General features: G+C 48.7%; 1 protein-coding gene across 10 annotated transcripts in view; it reads right to left on the bottom strand.

The window, feature by feature from the left end:
• Mylk (myosin light chain kinase) overlaps nt 1-19,344 on the bottom strand; it is a 246,743-nt gene that overhangs the window by 55,629 nt on the left and 171,770 nt on the right. For 9 of the 10 annotated variants that reach the window (XM_078044102.1, XM_078044103.1, XM_078044099.1 and 6 more), the window contains 2 exons: nt 18,037-18,153; nt 9,198-9,284 (listed from right to left, as the gene is read on the bottom strand). In XM_078044102.1, coding sequence (XP_077900228.1) covers nt 9,198-9,284; nt 18,037-18,153 — 204 coding nt within the window. Of the gene's footprint in view, nt 1-9,197; nt 9,285-17,591; nt 17,725-18,036; nt 18,154-19,344 lie in introns of those variants that run through there. The other variant, XM_078044105.1, reaches the window with a different exon arrangement.

Below are 19,344 nucleotides of genomic sequence, written 5' to 3'. Positions count from 1 at the left end.
AGCCCCAGCACATAATGCTTATAGATGAGCTCTGGCAGGGTCGGGTGGGGGAAGGAGGTTGATAGTCCCTGTGGTGGGGAGCTGGGGGTTCACAAGGAGATGGGGCAGCAGGAAATCAGATTCCTAATTCGTACCCTATGTTTGGTGGCTCTGGGTTAACTTATGTGGCTACAAGTAGAGTCCTAACTAATATGGATCTTTCAATGTTACCGTTAAATAAGATTGAAGGCTGTATTTTTGTTTGTTCTATAAATTTGGAACTACACTGTTTGAGTTGGCTAGCATTTGAAGCCGGTAACAACAATTTTAAATGTTAAAAATGTTCTGTATTCTATCCATATTTTATATGACCATCTTCTGGAATCCATTAATGATGTTCTGGGCTCATAGGGAAGCAGAGTCACTGAATTCTAAAACCCCATTTCTTTCAGAGGGAGCTCCCCATATGGTTCTTACTCCGAACACACACAAGTACGGCATCTCACCTGCTTTCATTTCATGGAGGAGATGGAGTCTCCTAAAAGTCAGGTGGCTTGCCAAGTTCATAGAACCGGGCATGGCCTGGCTAGAAATAGGACCACAGCCTCCTGCCATCTGGTGTCTGGCTGCTTTCTTCTCCAGCTAAGGCTGAGGCTCTGCTCCAACCCAGGTCTTTGGAATCCTTCTCTGTCCTACAGAACTGCAGAGGGGCCTCAAGCTCTGGAGCTAGACTTGGGTTCAGTACTGCTTGTCACTCACTAAGCTGTGCGGCTTAAAACTTGTTATTTAACTTCTTAGAGCTTCAGTTTCCATATTTAAAAGATGCGAGAAACATAAATAAAATCTGTTATAAAGAAAACAGAGCATACAGTGCATGCTCTACCACCAGCCCTTCCCCCGCCCCCTTCATCCCTCTTTCCCAAACAAACAGATCCCCAGAGGATTTCTCCGCTTCTTCTGTGGCTCCTTCAGCTACTTAGCGGGCCACCTATAGATCAGTTGAGCTTTGCACCTACATGAGGCTTCCATGCAGCACCCTGTGCTCCTTCTCCCCAATTTGGATCCTCTTGCTGGTCTAGATGCCCAAACTCTTAGTACTCCTTGGGTTACTACCCAGTTTCCTCTTCTCTGGATTACGGCTTATTATTTTATTATTTCTGCTGGCCCTTTACCTTTACCTGCTGGCCCGTCTCCAACAATCCAACCTTTATATACCCACCACTATCATAGAGGAACATCCTAGAAGGAAAATGAAATTCAACCATTTTGCAAATTCCATGTTGGCTACTAGCCACAGGGAGTTGGGTGAGGAGGGCAGATCTCCCTCTAACTTGTCACGAAGTTTGCCCCTCTGAGGAGGGGCTCAGGCACCTCCAAGAGGCAGGAAGCCACAGACAACACACTTCTCCTGGCACAGCCTGTCCCCCTCAAACTTTCTGGGTACTTAGTCCTCTTTTCTATCACCCTCTCCTATCCACATTTTCCCGTTTCCTGAGTCCACACCTCTGCATCCAACCACCCAACCGTCATCTCCTCGGGAGATGCCAAACATACTAAAAGCCCACATTGCCAAAACCATATCCAGGATCTTCTTTCCAAACTGCTCCTGTCCTCATCTTTCCAAGGCCATATCTACTCACAAATGCCCACTGATTTCATCAACTAAATACCTGCTCAATTTGCCCACATGCCCTTCATTGTCACCCAGTCCAAAGGGTACCACCCCTAGGCCTCTGGTCTCCCAGCCTTTTCCTAACACATTGGTCACCCGCCCCCCAAAAGTTGTCTTTCTCAAATAAAAATCTGAAGTCATTCCAGTGACTAAAATCTCTCCAGTGACTACCCACTGCCACTCAGGACCAAGCCCACCTGACCTGATAAGGGCCCTGAGCTATCCCTGACTTCCATCTTCAGCCTTCTTTCCCATTGTACCCTCTTGGGGAGCACCTCCATTATGCCCTCTAAACTCAATATCCATGGTTCTCACAATTTAGCATGTATTGTGATCACCTGGAGAACTTGTTAAAAATAGATTCCAGGCTTCCAGGTGCCATGGATGGTCCCTGGACAGTCCCCTGGGTGGCAGTGCTCTATATTCTACATTGAATTTCTTTTGGTTTCTGCAACACCAGCCTTTTGCCTTCAGCTCCTTGTACATGCTGGGCCCCTCTCCCTGGGCTGACTCTTGCACATTCTTCAGACAGGTCTTAGCTCAGTTATTGCTACCACCAGGCTGGGTTCATGTGCCACAATGCTCATCCAATGCACTGCCATTGCCAAAATCAGCTCCTGAAGTTGGAGAGTATCATGCTAAGCAAAATAAAAATCCCCCCAAAACCAAGGCCGAATGTTTTCTCTGATATGTGGATGCTAATTCACAATGAGGCGGGGGGGCAATAGGGAAGAATAGTGTTATCTTAGATGAGATAGAGGAAAGTGAAAGGAGGGGAGGAGCGGGGCGGTGGGGATAGGAATGATAATAGAATGGAACCGACATTATTATCTTATGTACATATGACTGATATGATTCTACAACGTATACAATCAGAAAAATGAGAAAATATAACCCATCTATGTATGCTATGTATGATATATCAAAGTGCATAAATTCATTTTACTGTCATGTATAACTAATTAAAACAAATTAAAAAATTTAAGAGGGCTGGGGATGTGGCTCAAGCGGTAGCGTGCTCTCCTGGCATGCCTGCGACCCGGGTTTGATCCTCAGCACCACATACCAACAAAGATGTTGTGTCCGCCAAGAACTAAAAAATAAATATTAAAAGTTCTCTCTCACTCTCTCTTACTCTCTCTCCTCTCTCACTCTCTCTTTAAAAAAAAAATTTAAGAAAAAATCAGCTCCTGATAAGCATGTATTACAGCAAGTTGCCTAAGGACAATAGGGTCCCTTCTGTATCCCTGGTGCTTAGCACGATACCTGGCACATGCTTGATAAGTAGCTACTCAAGGAATGAGAGGAACCCCAAAGGTCTCTGTTATCTTGGAATTCCCAAGGATTACCCCACCCTAGTCCTGGGCTCTGATGTTGAGAGAGAGAAGAGCCCTGGGATTCCTTGGGCCAATTTCGGTGACAAGGATAAGTCTCTGTTCTGTCACCTTCTAGATCAAAATGGCTAGGTGTTAAGCTCTCCTCAGTAGACAGGAGACGGAGTTTGGAAGTGAAGTAGCCCAATAAAATAATCACATATCAAAGCTTCAAATTTGAAAGCCTCATGGGAAAGCTGGGGCAGGGCTGGGGAAAGCAGCTTCCTCATGTCTGACATCAAGTAATCTGACTTTTGCTTCTGGTCCAGACTGACCAAGTCTAAACTAACCCCTGCCTCTAGAACTTTTCTTCTGTCCTGGAAGAGAGGGACTCAGTGTCTCACAGTCTACAGACCACTCAACTTGAAGACATAAGTGCATCCCTGCCAAGAGTGAAAAGTCTGAGAGGAGAATTAGGGAGCTAGCACTAAATGGCCTTGGGTACAGGCAGGTCCCTGGATCTCTGCCTCTCATTTCCCTTTTTAAGTAGTTAACTAAAAATAGGCATCAAACCCTTCACAATTCCCCAAATCGGCATTCACTTTCTGCAAAAGGCTCCTGAAAGGGACATAGGCTGGGTTGAGTGTGAAGCGAGCACCTACTCCAAGAGGCTGTGGAGAGCCTGTGGACAGAAGGCTGAATCCTGCTGCCCAGTACTGGGGCACGTTCAAGACCCCTTCCTCTTCCGCATGCACTGGCCTCCTTGCAGTGTGTCCTTACAGACTTGGGAAGAAATATTGGTTGTTTTGCTAGAATGAAAATCTCTGGGCAAATTTTCCACTCACCTTCCTTCACATTAGGAAGGTTTTAGGAGGACACAGCTCCTCTGGTTACTGCAAACACCTATTCCCAAGTCCCCAAGACATAGAACATCAGGATATTTGTGAAGGAGGCAGCTCAAGATGGTTGGGCGGCAGGGCCAGCAGGGTGCCCCTAGGTTCTTCCTGGGGAGGACCCATCACCAGTTAATTGAATTATGGAAGATACTGGGTGAGCTGGGGAAGAAATTAGAGGTAGCAGCCTGGTGGGTGGGCATCACAGGGTCACACACATGTGTATGGAAGTCACTGGGCACTATTATACCCATAGATCAGCCACCACTTTGGTTGGGAGAAAGTGGAGTTGCTGCCTGCTTTTGAGATGTTTATGGAAAAATCTCAGCTTCTCTCCAGTCCCACATCTTTCACTATCAGGCAAGTCTTGATGCCAAATCCTAACCTCTCTAGCATTTCCTTTCAGCCCCCTCGCTTTTTTTTTTTTTTTTTTGTATTGGGGATGGAATTCAGGGGCACTCAACCACTAAGCCACATCCCCAACTCTATTTTGTATTTTATTTAGAGACAGGGTCTCACTGAATTGCTTAGTGCCTCGTTTTTGCTGGGGCTGGCTTTGAACTCATGATCCTCTTGCCTCAGTCTCCTGAGCCACTGCTTCCAGCCCTTTAAGTCCTTTCAGGACCTAGCACTTTCCCCAACCTGCAAAAAATGTTTAGAAGAAAGATTTGATTTGGGGGAAACCTTCACAAAAACTGGACATTGTTTGATATCCAAAATTGCTTTCAAATTGACATGACTTTTGGTTTCAAGGAGACACAAAAATGGGTTTGGGGGTGGTGGCGAAGATATTTAAAAGCATCAGCTGGGCTCAGTGGTGCACACCTGTAATCCCAGGAACTCATGGAGCTGAGGCAGGAGGATTGCTAGTTTGAGGACAGACTCAGCCAACAAAATGAGGCCCTGTCTTAAAAAAAAGGTGGATGGGAGGTGGGGCTGGTATGTAGCTCTGTGGTAGAGCACTTGCCTGGCATGCATGCGGGAAGCCTTGGTATAGCAAAAATAAAATAAAAGCATCATGGGCTGGGGATGTGGCTCAAGTGGTAGAGCGCTCGCCTAGCATGCTTGAGGCACTGGATTCAATTCTCAGCACCACATAAAAACAAAATAAAGATATTGTGTCCACCTAAAATTAAAAAATAAATATTAAAAAAATAAATAAAAGCATCATAATCTGAGACAGTCTAACCTAGTGACTGGGATGGTCCAATGTCAGAGATGAGGCTCAAGGCCAGGTATGGAATAAAAGGGATGTTGCATCTGTATAATCCTTAAATCGCAGTGGAGACAGGAACCCTAAAGCATAGAACTCATGAATTGATAGAAAATCAAATACTGATTATGAACCCACTCAGGGGCCAGCTACTCAAGTTGTAAAATGCTCATTGATCTCTTCAAAAGATCACCACCTTATACAGACTAATAGGAGAAATTCGTGAATCCGCTTATTAAGCTGGTATTAAACTGGAAGGTAGACTGTGGGTTGATGAGAGAATGCCATTGTTCAATATCAAATTTCCTGATTTCAATAATTGCACTGTGATTACATTCTTAGAAGACACACAGTGAGTTAGAAGTCCAGGGCATGGATATAAAATTTGGTCTTATATGGATCCATCCACCCATATATATATATATGTACATACATAGAAAATGATAAAAAAGGAACAAAATGTAAATAATTGTTGAATTTCAAGTAAGGAGCATTCAAGAGTTTTTTGTACTATTCTTGCAATTTTTCTGTAACTTTCAAGTTAGATATAGAAAAGATCCCAGCGAGGGCATGCAGCAAACACCCAGATAAGCCTCTGAATCCAGGTATGCGTGCCAGCTGCTGCCCTCCCTATCCCCCAGCTGAATGACAACCAGACCTCTGCCAGTCCTGGGGGCCCAATCCCTCTCTCCTCCTGCTGCCCCATGGGCTGGAGGAAGTTCTGCTCAGCCTGTGTGGACAGCACAGAGTACATCCCTGAGAGGACAAGGTGCAGTGGGCTTGGCATCACAGTTATACTCCTTCCCAGCTGGGAGGCCCTGGGGCATGATAATTTTGTCTCTTAGAATCAGTTTCACTCATTTGCAAAATGGGATCAGCAACCACTTGTGGCAGAGCAGACTGAGAGAGCGGGAAGTGACCTAGCCAGAGCACCTGAGGCTAAGGCTGCTGCCCAGGGGGTCCGCTCAGCTGCCTTCACTCTGGCCTCTGCCGTTTCACCCCAAGCTCCTGCCTGCCTCTCTCCCTCTTATGTTATCATTCCTCCTCAACCAAAGCACACAAATTACACTCCTCTCCTCCTTCAAAACCTGGCCTGGAGGCTCCCTCATTCTAACCGCCACCCTCCGCCCACCGCACACCATCTCCCTCTTTCATCTGTGAGCTGGTGTCCACCAGGTCAACTGGTGCTTTGCTCCATGTCCTTTCATCCTCCTGTCAGCTCACTCGGAGCACACTGATTTGGCTCTTCAAGTGCTTGGCCACAATGAGGCTCCCAGGGGCCCCCAGGACACAGTGGGGGTAAGCTTTGTCCACTCTGCCCCTCAACTGCTGGCTTACAGGACCAAACTATCATGCTGGAGAGAGGAGGCCATGCAGAGAAGGATCTGGCCACAATGTTTGACAGGAAAATCACTCACCCTTCCCTCAGGAAAGATGGATTTCCTCCTTAGATTAGGTACTTTTGGCTCTTGACAAAAGCGCGCGCGCGCACACACACACACACACACACACACACACACACACACACACACACAGACCACTCATGAAACTGGACATTTCTGGGACTGTGGAAGGTAATGCACGTGGCAGAGAGGGACAGACTGCAGGATTTCATTTCTATGGGGAGAAAAATCCTGCTGATGTATTTATATATTCATAAATACATAAATACACAGAAAGAAGAAACTGAATACATTTGTGGTGTGAGTGGATTTGGGGGTAGATGGAGTTATGGAGTTAATCCTGTCACGAATGTGTGCATTTTCATAGAGCTTTCTGCAAGCTGTGCCCCTCCACACCACAGGGTGCCTTGGGAGACCCTCCCAGGGTGTCGGCTCTACACGGAGGCAGCAGGAAGATACCCTTCTGCTGCCCTAGACCAACAGTGGGGGGCACCAGTGTCCCTCTGGACAGTTGCTTTCCAGTGTGACCACACACTGGAATGACCTGGGAGCATAAACAAATACTGAAGCCCTGCTCCCACCCGAGGTTCGGATTTAATTAGTCTGGGGAGCAGTCCAGGCAGTGGTGGCTTCCAAGCTCCCCAGGTGAAACGAATATGCAGGCAGGGCCGCCAGCTGCGGATCCAGAGTTGGATGATGACAATTTGATTGGGGTTTTCCACAGCCTCCTGTTTTCCAGGGCAAAGAGCCCAGCTCTGGGTCTGCTCATTGTCTCCTGCTTGTTTTTCTCCTCCACAGTTCCCCTTTGACCTCTCCTCACCTCCCTCAGGATCACACTGGACAGGAGGCTGCTGAACCTCTGCCCCTGAGAAGTGAACTACCACATGACACCCGAGTCACAGTCCTGGCGTTCTTTTCGGGACAACATCTCATCTGCTTTCATTTCCCAATATTGAACATGGCATGGTCCCAGAAAATATTTGGAAAGAATAACTATTATCCCATCCCTACTAGGTTCTCCTTAGATTGGTTTTTCTGCGCTTCCAATAACTTATTTAATGTCCACTCTTGATCTTTGAAGCTTCTTGATAGTGGTCCCTCCACTATTCTTGGGGATTACTTCCCCACTTTGGGTAAATATCTTCTCACTTTGGCTGCCCCACCATACTGAAGTCTGACACCCCGCCCAGGCTTGTGTTCAGGGAACCCAAATGCATCATCAGGAAGGTGAACACATTGCTTAACAAAAGAAGGAAAGAAGGAAGGAAGGAATGGAGGGAGGGAGGGGGGAGAGAGGAAGAAAGAGGAGAGTAAGGTGAAAGTCATAAAACATGGCTACATGATGGAAAAAGAGAAGTGGTCTTCTGTGTCATCAGGATGATTACTTTCCTCTATTTGTCCAGGTAAGAACCTGACTTGTCTGCTATTTGTTTTAAAACTGTGTTGGGGCTGCCCAAGTAACCTGCATCCTGCTAAAACTGGAGGTTTCAAAGGATAGTTCTGCTAATGAAACTATACTAATAATCACTGTAGAAGCCAGGGCTGCTCTATGACTTTTGCCTTCACGGGCTCCTTCCTCCTTAATACATATTTAATTGAATATTATAAATATTATATTTTAATTATATAAATTATAGTTCACAATTTCTCTGGCATAAAGGATGAATATATTAATATTATGAATTCAAAACATTGTCTTTGAACAGTTCATTTTTTTCTTCTAATTTTATAGGACAGCACATTTTTGTGGGCCTGTAAAGCAGTGTGTGCGCTCGGCACCATGCCAAATGGGTGGGTAGGCCCTGGGGGAATCAAGGTCGAAAAGGAAGGTGTTAACTATCTATGGCCTGGGTGAAGGAGAAGCTCCTTTCATCCCTGCATATTTATGTCACTCTGCAATTTGACTCTGAGAGACACCAGGGAGGGTCCTCCAAGAGCAAGGCACAGCATGTGCCATTCTGAGGCTCATGCTAGGCCCTAAAGGAAGGTGCCATGAGAGAAGGATGAGGGAGCTGCCAATGCTCTGAGCTCCCAGAGAGTTACTTTGAGGTAAAAGGAGGAAGAACTCGGGGCTGATCTGGTTTTGCAGTGAGAGTTTGTCAGAAAGGTTGCCCATGGAGAGAGGTGCCAGAGCACAGGCATGCTGGAAGGACCTCAGGGGATGGCTACGGTTCAGGGAGGAGCTCAGTCTGGCTTGAATACAAAATAGGAGTGAGAGAGTGAGGGGCAGAGCTGGGAGAGAGGTGGCAGCCAGGACATAAGGGACCACATGTACACAGGCACAATAGTTATGTCTAGGCATGATCATGCAAAAAGTTCACTTGAATGGGATTTCACAGGTGCTGGGGACCACTGGTATTTCAGTTGGGAATGATTACAATTTAGAGAGGTTCTCTGGCAAAGCAGAGTCAACTGAGGAGTGATTCGCTCTTGCAGGGAGTGGGGGCGGGGCTCAGTAACAAAGTAAAAAGAGTATGAGTGATGTTGATGGGGACAGAGATGTGCACAGGTGGTGGACAGGTTGTGGGGGAAGGAGGGAGATGAGAAAAGGTCACGAGGAGGTCACCGGGTACTGTGGCATACGGGCAGAAGCCAGACCTGGAGACACTCAAGCCAGAGGGATGCTCAGGAGACAGAGGCTCTGACACCCGTCTACCCCCCACCCCCACCCCCCCAGTCCTGGGTGTCCCTGATTTTGCGAGGCAAAGCAGAGCCAATACTCACTCTCCGTTCCTAGCATAGGGAGAAGAGGGCCCCTGGGCCTCCGGGATTTCATCTCCGGGGCCTTGGTGTTCTTAGTGTCTGGAGCATCTGGAACAAAACAGGGAACACAAACATCACTGGGCAGCTGTCCAAGGAGATGAATAGAGGAGGCACCTCAGTCAGAATCCCACCTCAAGCCTCGTATGGCCCACCCATCCTGCATTCCTTGGGAGGCCCTCGGCGCCTGCTGGGCCGGCCCTCCCTCCACTGGCACCAAAGAAGGAGAGGCCGCCATGGCTGATAAATCAGGTGGTAGGACAGTCACCCTGGCAAGATGGATGGATAGGCTACTGGGAGCTGGTTAGTACTCCCCTCTGCACAGGCTGCCAGAAATACCGCTGCTGTCCAGGCTGTGGCCATCCTACCCTCTGGCTCAGCTCCCCCATCTTTTCCTTCCTTGGGCCTTGACTCACTCAGCTGAATGTTCCGGACTTCCAAAAACACTTTCAAAAAGAGGTCTCACACCAGAGGAAGGAGAGGACATAGCTCACGGTCTGGAGGGGCTTGCGGTCAGTCTCTGATTTTTTCAGACATGCTGTTGCATTTGGCCCATAACAGACCAGATAAAGACCTCAGAGCAGGCAGCTAGCGTGCCTCTCCCCTGAGACTGAGGCGACGACCCACTTGGGGGCTTCTGCTATAGTGCAACATTGCTGCAGCAGCTAAATCAGACTCGATGGGGATGGGGACGGTGCTGCTCCTCAGGCCTCTGCTCCAGGCTCCTTCTTCCATGCTAAGGCATAGCCCAGATAATGCCTGAGGAACCTTCCCTTGACCGGCAGCAGGGACTCTTCACTCTGGGTGGGTGGGGCTGGGCAGAAAAAGCCCCCACTGGGCCCCCAGGAGAATGGACTTTACAAAGTTGTGGGGAAACCATCTTGGACTCAGATAAGAAATACTTGCTGAATCAATGTCACCATGCTCTCTGGCCTTCCTTTCCCTACAATGAACACTTTTTGGGAACAGGTTGGGTGGGTAGCTCTCTGAACCCCCTTCCTATCCTCCTTTTCCTGCTTGGGAGGAGAGGAAACTCAGAGGGAGGAAGGAGGGTGGGGCACTTTCCAGAGGCTTTGGCCACTTCCTGTGGCCTGGCTGGGGAGGAAGGGCTATCTTGCTCCCTTCCCTTTCAGGATGGCAGCCCTGGCTGATCTTACCTCATCTGGGCTCTGGGGTGGGAACTAGGAGCACAGAGTGAAGGGGCCAGGGACATATCCTTCCTGTCTCATGGGCTCTCTGAGCTCTCACCTGGAGGCATGTCTCTTTCTACATAGCATCTGGGTCCCTGCCTGCTCTAGAAGTGGAGCTGCCTATGCTAGCCTTCTCACACAGCATCATTTCTGAGACTTAACACTAGTCAGCCTCCCTTCCCACCTCCTGAGGTGAAGACCCACTTGGGCGCTTCTGCTATCCCTCCCCAAGGCAGGGATGGTGAAACATTGCTGCAGCAGCTAAATCAGACACGATGGGGATGGGGATACGGTAATCCCATAAGAGAGGCACCTTGCTGGCTCAGTTCAGAGGTCTCTGGGCTGGGCCGGAGATGGGGGGCTCCCCACTGAAAAAGGGCAAAAGCCATATACATGGAACTGTGGGAATGACTGGATCGTAAGTAGGACTTTCTATCAATCTATAGCAGGAGATGGGGATAAAGGGACAAGAGTGGAAGAGATCCTTTGAAGCAGTGCTTGATAACCCAGCCCCTAACCTGCCCCCATGGCATGTCACCCTAATCCCACCACGGTCCAGAAGTGCAAAGGAGCACCAGATGGTGGAAGGTCTTTGCCATCCATAGCCAAAGCCACCAGGATCTTAGGGAGCTGCCCACACCCCAGGGCACCAATTCCATGTGGAGCTGGGTAGAGGAAGAGAAAGTGCCCCTAGGACTTGAAAGAAAGTACATGCAGAAATTTCTCTTTGCCCTTTTCCCAGAGGAGGAGTGGAGGTGGGGATGTGCACAAAGTTCTGCATTCCTTGGTTCAGATCTCTCTTTCTCCTGGTGAGTCCCAGAGCATAGAGAAGGCAGAGAAAGAAGGACTGGTTTCCCCACCACCCACAGGTGGGAAAACTGAGTAGAAGCAAGCAAAGAAGGAGAGGCCCAGTTTTCCTGGGCTTCTGAAAGGAGGGATGTGCTGGGCTTTACTTTCAAGCACCCATCACAGAAGGATGAAGAGAGGACAGTTCTAGTTGTGGCTTTGTCATCAGCAATCTCAAGAACATGGGCAAGTCACTTAAACTGTCCCATGTCTCTGTTTTCTTATCTGTTCAAAGGGAATGACTCTTGTTTTCTCTACCCCACAGTGGCCCAAGTCCCAAAGGACAGAATGCACGCAATGGGGCTCTGGAGACCAAGAAGGGTCTTTTGCCTAAGTGAGCTCACTTTTCCTGCTAACCACGATCTCTCACTCCTCCGAGTTGACTTTAACATTTTCTACCTTCAGAATCCCTGCACCAACCAGCCCCTATCATTCCTGCACTGTCCTCTGCTCTAGGGTGCTGCAGGCCCCCCAGATGTGTGAGTAACCACACTGGATGTGCTTTGAGCCTTGTTCTAAGAAGTTTTACTGCACTTTATCTTTCAGTCTGGCCATGAGGAAAAGGGCTCAAGTTTCCATTTCAAACCAGGCATACTCTAGGCCTGGAGTCCCGTCCCTCCTAAAGTGCCAACACTGTGGGGACTGTGCATGCACCAGGGGCCCCAGGCAGGGATGCTGAACCACTATGCCTCCTCCATGAGAACCACAGGAGGAGTGGGCTGGAAGGACCACACGCTTAATCAAAACCAGCTTTGTGCTCACATGGCTGTCCAGGGGATAAAAATAATAGTAATAAAAGTTTAAGAGCAGCTTGTCTTTTCTGTCTATTTTAATCTATTTTGTGATGAAACTGAACTTCATTTCTACATCTGGGCCTCAGGGCTAGAGTCCTTTGCTGGCCTGGTGTGCACCCCAAGGAGTGTGCAGAGGGAAGATGGAGGTGTGGGGAAGTGGGGGGCCTTGACAGAGAGAGAGAAACTTGTCCTTGTACGGACAATGCCTCACCCTTTCCACTCCTGGGCTCATTCTGGACTCAAACCCTCAAGGGGACATTTGGTATTTTTTCTTTGGTTTCCCCCAAAGAGGTTGGGTCCCTAGGCTCTGGCCCTAGGCAGAGGAATGAGGTCTTGGGAAGCTTCTGAGAGTGGGTCTGAGCTTCCAAGAGACCCATGAGGGGGCAGAGCAGAGGGGCTGGGCTCCAGCCTCTCCCAGGAGGTCGTCCATTCTTCCTCGATGGCCTCTCTTTCTGCCAAAGACTAAGCAGCTTGCTAGCATGAAAGGACAGCGCTTTCTATTTGGGAACTTGAGCTCTTTTCTGGCTCTGAGGTTTAGTGAGTCCTTGGAGAAGTTCCTGAACTTATCTGAGGCTGATCTTCCTCATTGGAAAAATGGGAATAACACCAGCTCAACAGAAGAGGGATGGAGGAGTGAGTTACAAAAGAACAGGTGACATTTACTGGGTACTTGTTCCACACATGTGCTCCGCTGAAGTGCTTTATGTGCTCACCCAGGGCGGAACCACACCATTCCCCAATACTTAATTACTTTTGACCTAAAAAAATAGCAATTCTATTTAGTTGAACCTAATACCCATTAACTGCCTGTGACAACTTAAAGAATCAATGTGAAAGTGGGAGTGGAGTGGAGAATATATATAGAAGGACTGAAGCCAACGAAGGCTCGGTCCAACTCAGTGACAAACAGCAGTGCCAATGGTCCTGGGGGCAGTGGGCTGCAGTGCTTAGCAGCCAAGTCTTGTGATTAGATTTCCAATTAGTCAAGGTGAACTTGAGCAGGTGACTTTGCTCTCTGTCTCAAATAGGCTGTTGTTGCTATCACTGCCCTTTAACCTTCTTGTCAAGGTCACTGATGATCTCCAGATTGCCATATCTAGTGACCAATGCTCAGGCTCCCCTCTACTCAGCAGTAGCATCCAACACTTGATCCTTCATTCTTTCCTTCCTCAGATTCTCATCATTTAGGATCTGGGACACTTCTTCTCCTGGATTTTTTCTCCCTGAGACAATTCTTTTGTGGACTCTTGTCCTCTCCCTGCTTCTCAATGTTGGACTCTACCTCCTGCCTTTGTCCCATCTCCATCCACATCCACCCCTGGGGACCTCTGTAAATTCCAGGGCATTTGATGGCCTCTACATGTGGATGGATCCCCATTCCCTGATCTCCCTCCCCAGCTTCAGATTTATCTAGATGCCTGTCTATGTCACATGTTTCCTTGGGCTGCCCAATGGGCATCTCCAACTTCACATGCACAAAACTCTTGATTGTCCCTCCAACCTGCACATTCTGACTTTAGTAGGCTGGCACTGCCATTGATCCTCACTCTTCCATGGAAACTAAGACTTCCACGCAGCAAGGAGGGGGCGCCCTGTGCCTCCCCTTTCTGTCTCCATATCCAACTCATCAGTGAGTCTTATCAGCTCTACATCAAACTAGATTTATGAATCCAATCATTACTTGTCACTTCCACTGGGCCTAAATGCCACTGTCTCCTGCCATCGGATCTCCCTGCTCTCCTCTGTATCTGTTCTGGGTCTGGTCACAGGGCCCTGAGTGATCCTTTACAAATGTCCAGAATTGTCCCATGTCACTCAGAATAAAATCCAGCTTCCTCGTCGAAGCCCACACAGCCTTGCCGAGCTGGCATCTGCCCTCTGCAGCCTCACTCCCATCACACAGTCCCTTGCTCCCGGCCCCATCAGCCTGGTTGCTTCCTTTTCCTGGGGAGGACAAACATAGTCTCACTGTCACCTCTTTTCTCTTACTTCAGGGACTCCTTCTCTAACTTCCTGGAGGTCTCTGTTCAAAAGTTCCTTCCTCAAGAGGGCTCAATAACCCCCATCTCTGAACAGCACCCCCCCCACTTGCCCCGCTGGGCCTTCTCCACAGCAGGCAGCATTGCCTGAAGTAATGACATGTCTCTTCCTCTGCACTATTGCTTACTCCCAATAGAAGGTCAAGTGCTGAGAGCCAGCACTTGTTCTGCTATGTTTACTGCTGCTAATGCCCAATCCTGGAGGAGAGCCTGGCATGGCGGGCACACAACTCTTTGTTGAATGAATGAGTGATGGCACAGGTGCCCGTTGGAGCACCTACACAAACATGGGTGACCCTCTGTGGTCACAAAGCCCCACTCTCACTGAAGCTAAGGCTGGGTTGCCTTGGGGGCAACTGAAGAAGGGAGGCCTGAGTTGGGAAGGACTGCAGGAGCCTTTTGACTCCTGTCCTGGGATGCTGGCTTAAGAAGGACTTCACCTCTCATCTGGGTCTGGATCACAGAAAATGAGTAACTTAATCCCATGAACAGAAGGACTTCCCAACAGAGAGGGCTGGTAATGAAGGAGACCAGGGGCTCTGCCATGGTAACTCACTGTACGGGGGGCTGGCAGGTCATGGGGAAGTGCAGACCAGACACTTGAGTCCTGCCGTGGTGGTCTGGGATGTAGCTTACAGCTGGAGTGGGGGTCCTCTTAGATCTAGGCACCTGTCTGTGTGACCTGGGAAGGCTGTCCGCCCAGGCTAAGTCTGTTTGCTAATGGAGGAAAGCTTGTCCACTATTGGGTAACCAGAAAATCCAAAATATGACAGAGTCTCTGGCCATGATGGCCACAGAAGGCCAGTTTTTTCTCCTCCTGGACAAGTTTTCTGGAAAGTCCTTACCCACTCTAGGCTTAGTTCTCTTGTGTGGGGACAAATTGACACTTGCCTTCCGCGTATTTGGAAGGAAGGGTGATAATGATCATAACCAAGAAAGTGCCCAAACACTCTGTCACACAAGAGAAAGACCCAAACAGCAGGACTAAAGCTGTCAGATATGCTGTATTATCAGGTCACCTCCCTTATACTATGTATAGGAGAAACAGACACGTGGCTGACGCAAAACTTGCTTTTTTTTTTTTGGTACTAGGGATGAACCCAAGGGCACTTAACTACTGAGCCATATCTCCAGCCCTTTTTGTATTTTATTTAGAGAAAGGGTGTTGCTGAGTTACTTAGGGCCTCACTAAGTTGCTGAGGCTGGCTTTGAACTCACAATCCTCCTGCCTCAGCCTCCCAAATCACAGGGATTACAGGCGTGTGCCACCACACCCATCCTATTGGGCTCCTTTTGATGAGATCTTGAAATATATCATCTTATTGGCTATAGACACATGGTCTTAATGGTGTTGGGCACAGGCTAAATGACAATAAGTGACTTTTAGGGGGTATAATCAAGCTGAAGTTAGCACAGTGAAGAGGGACCTCAACTGCCCTTCAATGACTAGTTCTGTCCAGAGGTCAGGCAGGCAGCTGCAGAGAGAGAGAGAACTTGGGGGCCCACCCAGGGCCTGGGTTTGGGAACTCAAACATGGTTCCCTCTTAGGGCGGCAAGTCCCTTCAACCCAGTGTCATTCATGACTCTCGTTAACAACTGGACTAAAAACTACAGACCTCTCTTTTCAGAAAGATGCTTAAGCTCATATACACCCCAAGTTTTGCCTGTAATTTCAAAGGGTACTCAGACCCACTGGGACCTGAATGTCATGCCCTAGGGAATGTGGACAGTGAGAGGAAGGGACACAATGAAGGCAGGAGTTTATACAGGGTGTCTAGCACAGATGTAGCTGCAAGGGTAAGAAGAAGGAAGGGAGAGGATGAAGAGGGTTGCCTGTTTTTCTCTCTGAAAACCAAACCAAACAAAACCTAATTAGCTGGGAGTTGGTGTGTTATCTCAGCTGGTCTTTCTCCTAGCTTTTTCCCAGTCTTCTGCTAAGATCCAGCTCCTAGTTTGCAACTAGGGGTCTGACCTCTGCCTTTAAGGGAACCAAAGATAAATGGTGGGGGTCATCAAGATTAGTGGGGATTGTAACAGACTCTTCCAGTCATCCTCAGTGTGAAAAAGGCCCCTTAAGTTGTAGAATGAATGTCCTTAAAAAAAAAAAAAAAAGATTCCCAAGTACATTCTGTAGAAAAAAAAGGAAATTTTATTTTGCAAACAAATCTGGAAAAGGTGCTGACATTTTACAGATAAGGAGAATGGATTGCTCTCCTGCCTGCAGTCAGTCATGTACATAGGAATTAGAGAGGCCAGGAGTTCCCAAAGCAGACAACCTTAGCAGGTTGGTTTCCTAATAGATCAGGGGGAATCAGCCAGAGTCCCAAGTGAGGAGAGGGGCTGTTAGAAATCAGGTTCCGGGGTCAAGCTTCCAGGAAGGCTACAACTGGCACCTGGGACTGGGACTCTGACCTGGGTGGTGACAGCCCAAGTGAGGAGAGACACACAGGAGAAAGTAGCAGCCTCTGGCTGGCACAGAGTCTCAAAGCATGTGTCATAAGCCTGCTCCCAGCTGACCATGAACTCTGCCCCGTCAGATCTGCTTTTTCAGATCTGCTTTCTCACTGGGGTGAGAAAAGGACATTACCAGAAGTCTAAGAGGACGGTTTTAGCTCACCTTTTTGGCTATTAACAATGTAATTCACATCACCACTGTGTGTTTTTAGGAGGCTTTTCTTTATAAGACCTTTCTTCCTTTCTCCTGTTCATTACTTACAGCTCAGTTTTGTGATCAGGAAATCGGATTATGAAATCCAGAATGAGGACTAAGATTCCACATTTTGTGGGATGGCGGAGAAACGGGTTAGGATCTTAGGACTCAAGTGATCCACTCAGGAGCCAGAACAACAAAGCTGTTCTTCGAGATGCCTTATTTGGACACTATTTTTTGACATGTCACTGATGGTTATTAACCAGGCATTTCAAGGGCAAGGAACTGTTTTCCCAAAACTACCTTTTTAGACATTTCCAGGCAAGTCCCAAAATACAAAGAAAGGGAACTGGATAAGGAATCCTTGAGATGGGGTTCTGCCCTGGCCCAGCCCTACTGTGACTGGAAAGCCTTCCTCTCTGAATGGCCTCAATTTTCTCATCTGTCAAATGAGGGTGTAACTCAGTGGTAGAGAATTTTCCTAGCATGTGTGAGGCCCTGGGTTCCATCCCCAGTATCGTCACAACAACAACAACAGCAACAATAATAATGGTGTTTGTCTAAACTATCATGAGGTGCATTCTACTTTCAAGTCTCTAATTTTACATTCCTCACCCCAGCAAGAAAAGAGTCATAAATGCATACTTCCTGCATTTCTTTAGGACAAATCCCAAGCCTCACAGTGAGGCCTTGGCCCTTCCTAAGAGGGAAATTCCATTCAGACCTGAAAGGTCAGCTCTTTCTCCCATGTCCCCTCTCCTTCTGCTGTGTTGCTATTACCCTTTTCTTTTGGCAGAGGTGGCCCTGTCCTCTCTACCCGAAGACTCAGCCCGACTCACCTCCTCCAGGATGGCTCCCCACATCTAGCTCCCTCCTCACGTTCCCAGGACCCACGCCAGCTCTGTGCCGCCAGCACTCACACTTGTTTGCTGTGGCTTGTAAAATACTTGTAGTCATTTTCCTGTGGGTGTGTCCTTTCTCCTGCTTGGTGCCCTTGTGCCCAGATTCCCTGCAGAAGGTTCTGGGTGTGGGGGATTAGGACGAGGAGGGTAGAAGAAGGTGAACAGCCCCTCCTCCTGGCAGGGACATAGAAAGTGGCCACATGGGTAATCAAGTGGGACTGGCACTTTCTTTTCTGTCTTGCTTTTGTAAAAGGTAGCTTGGCACCTACCAAATGAATGCCCAGGTAGAGGTAAAGACAGTTGGGGGCAGTTCAGTTCAGATGTGGGAGGGTATGAGAGATGGGACCCTGGATATGTGATAGCATGGGTGGGCATGACCTACCGTCCACGGTGACTTGGCAGGAGCACTCCGCCTGGCCGGCACCATTCTTGGCTACACACTTGTATAGGCCTCTGTCCTCGGGCAGCGCCTTCTCGATGGAGACAGAACAGAGTGAGCCTGGGGGAACAGAGAGAACTGTTGAATGCACCAGGCAGTTTCTTAGTACCTGTCCTGGCATCTGAAGCATGGCAAAGTGTCCTTACATAGCAGCCCCTGGGAGCCCAGACGAGAGGCCCTGGGGAAGTGATTCTTCTCCTCATGGAGGCCAGGGCAGTCTCTGCTGATAAACTACACAATGAAACTGAGTCCTAAATGCGCTCCTCCAGGCACCCCTCCTCCACTCTAGAGAGTCCTTTTACAGAGACATAATACAAAAGGACAGGGGGAAGAGAAATAGCCTCTGTCTCTGGAAAGCATGGATATAGCAGAGGAAATAGCTGGATGAGGCCCCTCACCAAGAGGGGTAAGGACTCAGGCCCAGGCTGCAGAGCTCTACTGCACCCAATGGCAGAGAAGGGGGCTCTGCCAAGCTTACAGAGTGACTTTGCGAAATCACTCTTAGGAAAGGGGATTTTGAAAAGAAGTGGGTGTGAGAGGGCTGGAATCCTTGTTCTGCAAGGACACTGGCCTGTGGGAAGCTCTGTTGGGTTGAAGAGGTGACTGTGGCCTGGGGCCTTGGCACTGGCTTTTCAGAAATGGGGTCTAGAGAATCATGACCAATGAGGAGCACTGGACAGTGGGAGCACTTGGGGTTGCCTCCCTTTAATGTTGGGGTTTCTGGTCACCTCAGAGAGGGGGTGAAAATGACCTCCTTTCCTACACTCCTCACTTGGGTCTATTCTTGCCCCGACCCACCTCTTGGGGCCTAGTTCTCTCATCCCAGGGCTGGTCACGTCTCCTCTGGAGGCCCCTCCTTTAGTTTCCCTCTGGGTGTAGGGAGAGAGCAGCTGAGGACCAGGCCTGTTGGTCAGGCGGGAGGTAGCAGTACCCTAGTTCTTGCCTTCAGGCTCACATATGAGGAGAAGGACAGAGCCAGAGCCATGGTAATCCTGTTGCCTAGAGTCACCCACCCCCAGCTCCCATGAGCCATTGGTACCAATGGACAGAGCTGTGTGCATTCTGGATGTATGTGGCCAGGAGTCAGGGAGAAATACTGGAAGGGAAGCCGGTGGGCACCATTCCTAAAGGGCCTTCAGATCTCAGCTACAAGTCCCACTTCCACGTTTACATGTAGGCACAGACCTGACCAAAAAAAAAAATGCTAAGGCCCCCAGAGGAAGGAAGGATGACATCAGTGCTGACCAGAGA

This window comes from Ictidomys tridecemlineatus, chromosome 3, assembly GCF_052094955.1.
Source record: "Ictidomys tridecemlineatus isolate mIctTri1 chromosome 3, mIctTri1.hap1, whole genome shotgun sequence".
NCBI lineage: Eukaryota > Metazoa > Chordata > Mammalia > Rodentia > Sciuridae > Ictidomys > Ictidomys tridecemlineatus.
Note: the sequence above shows the minus strand (reverse complement) of the source record. Positions and strands in the feature narration are given on the sequence as shown.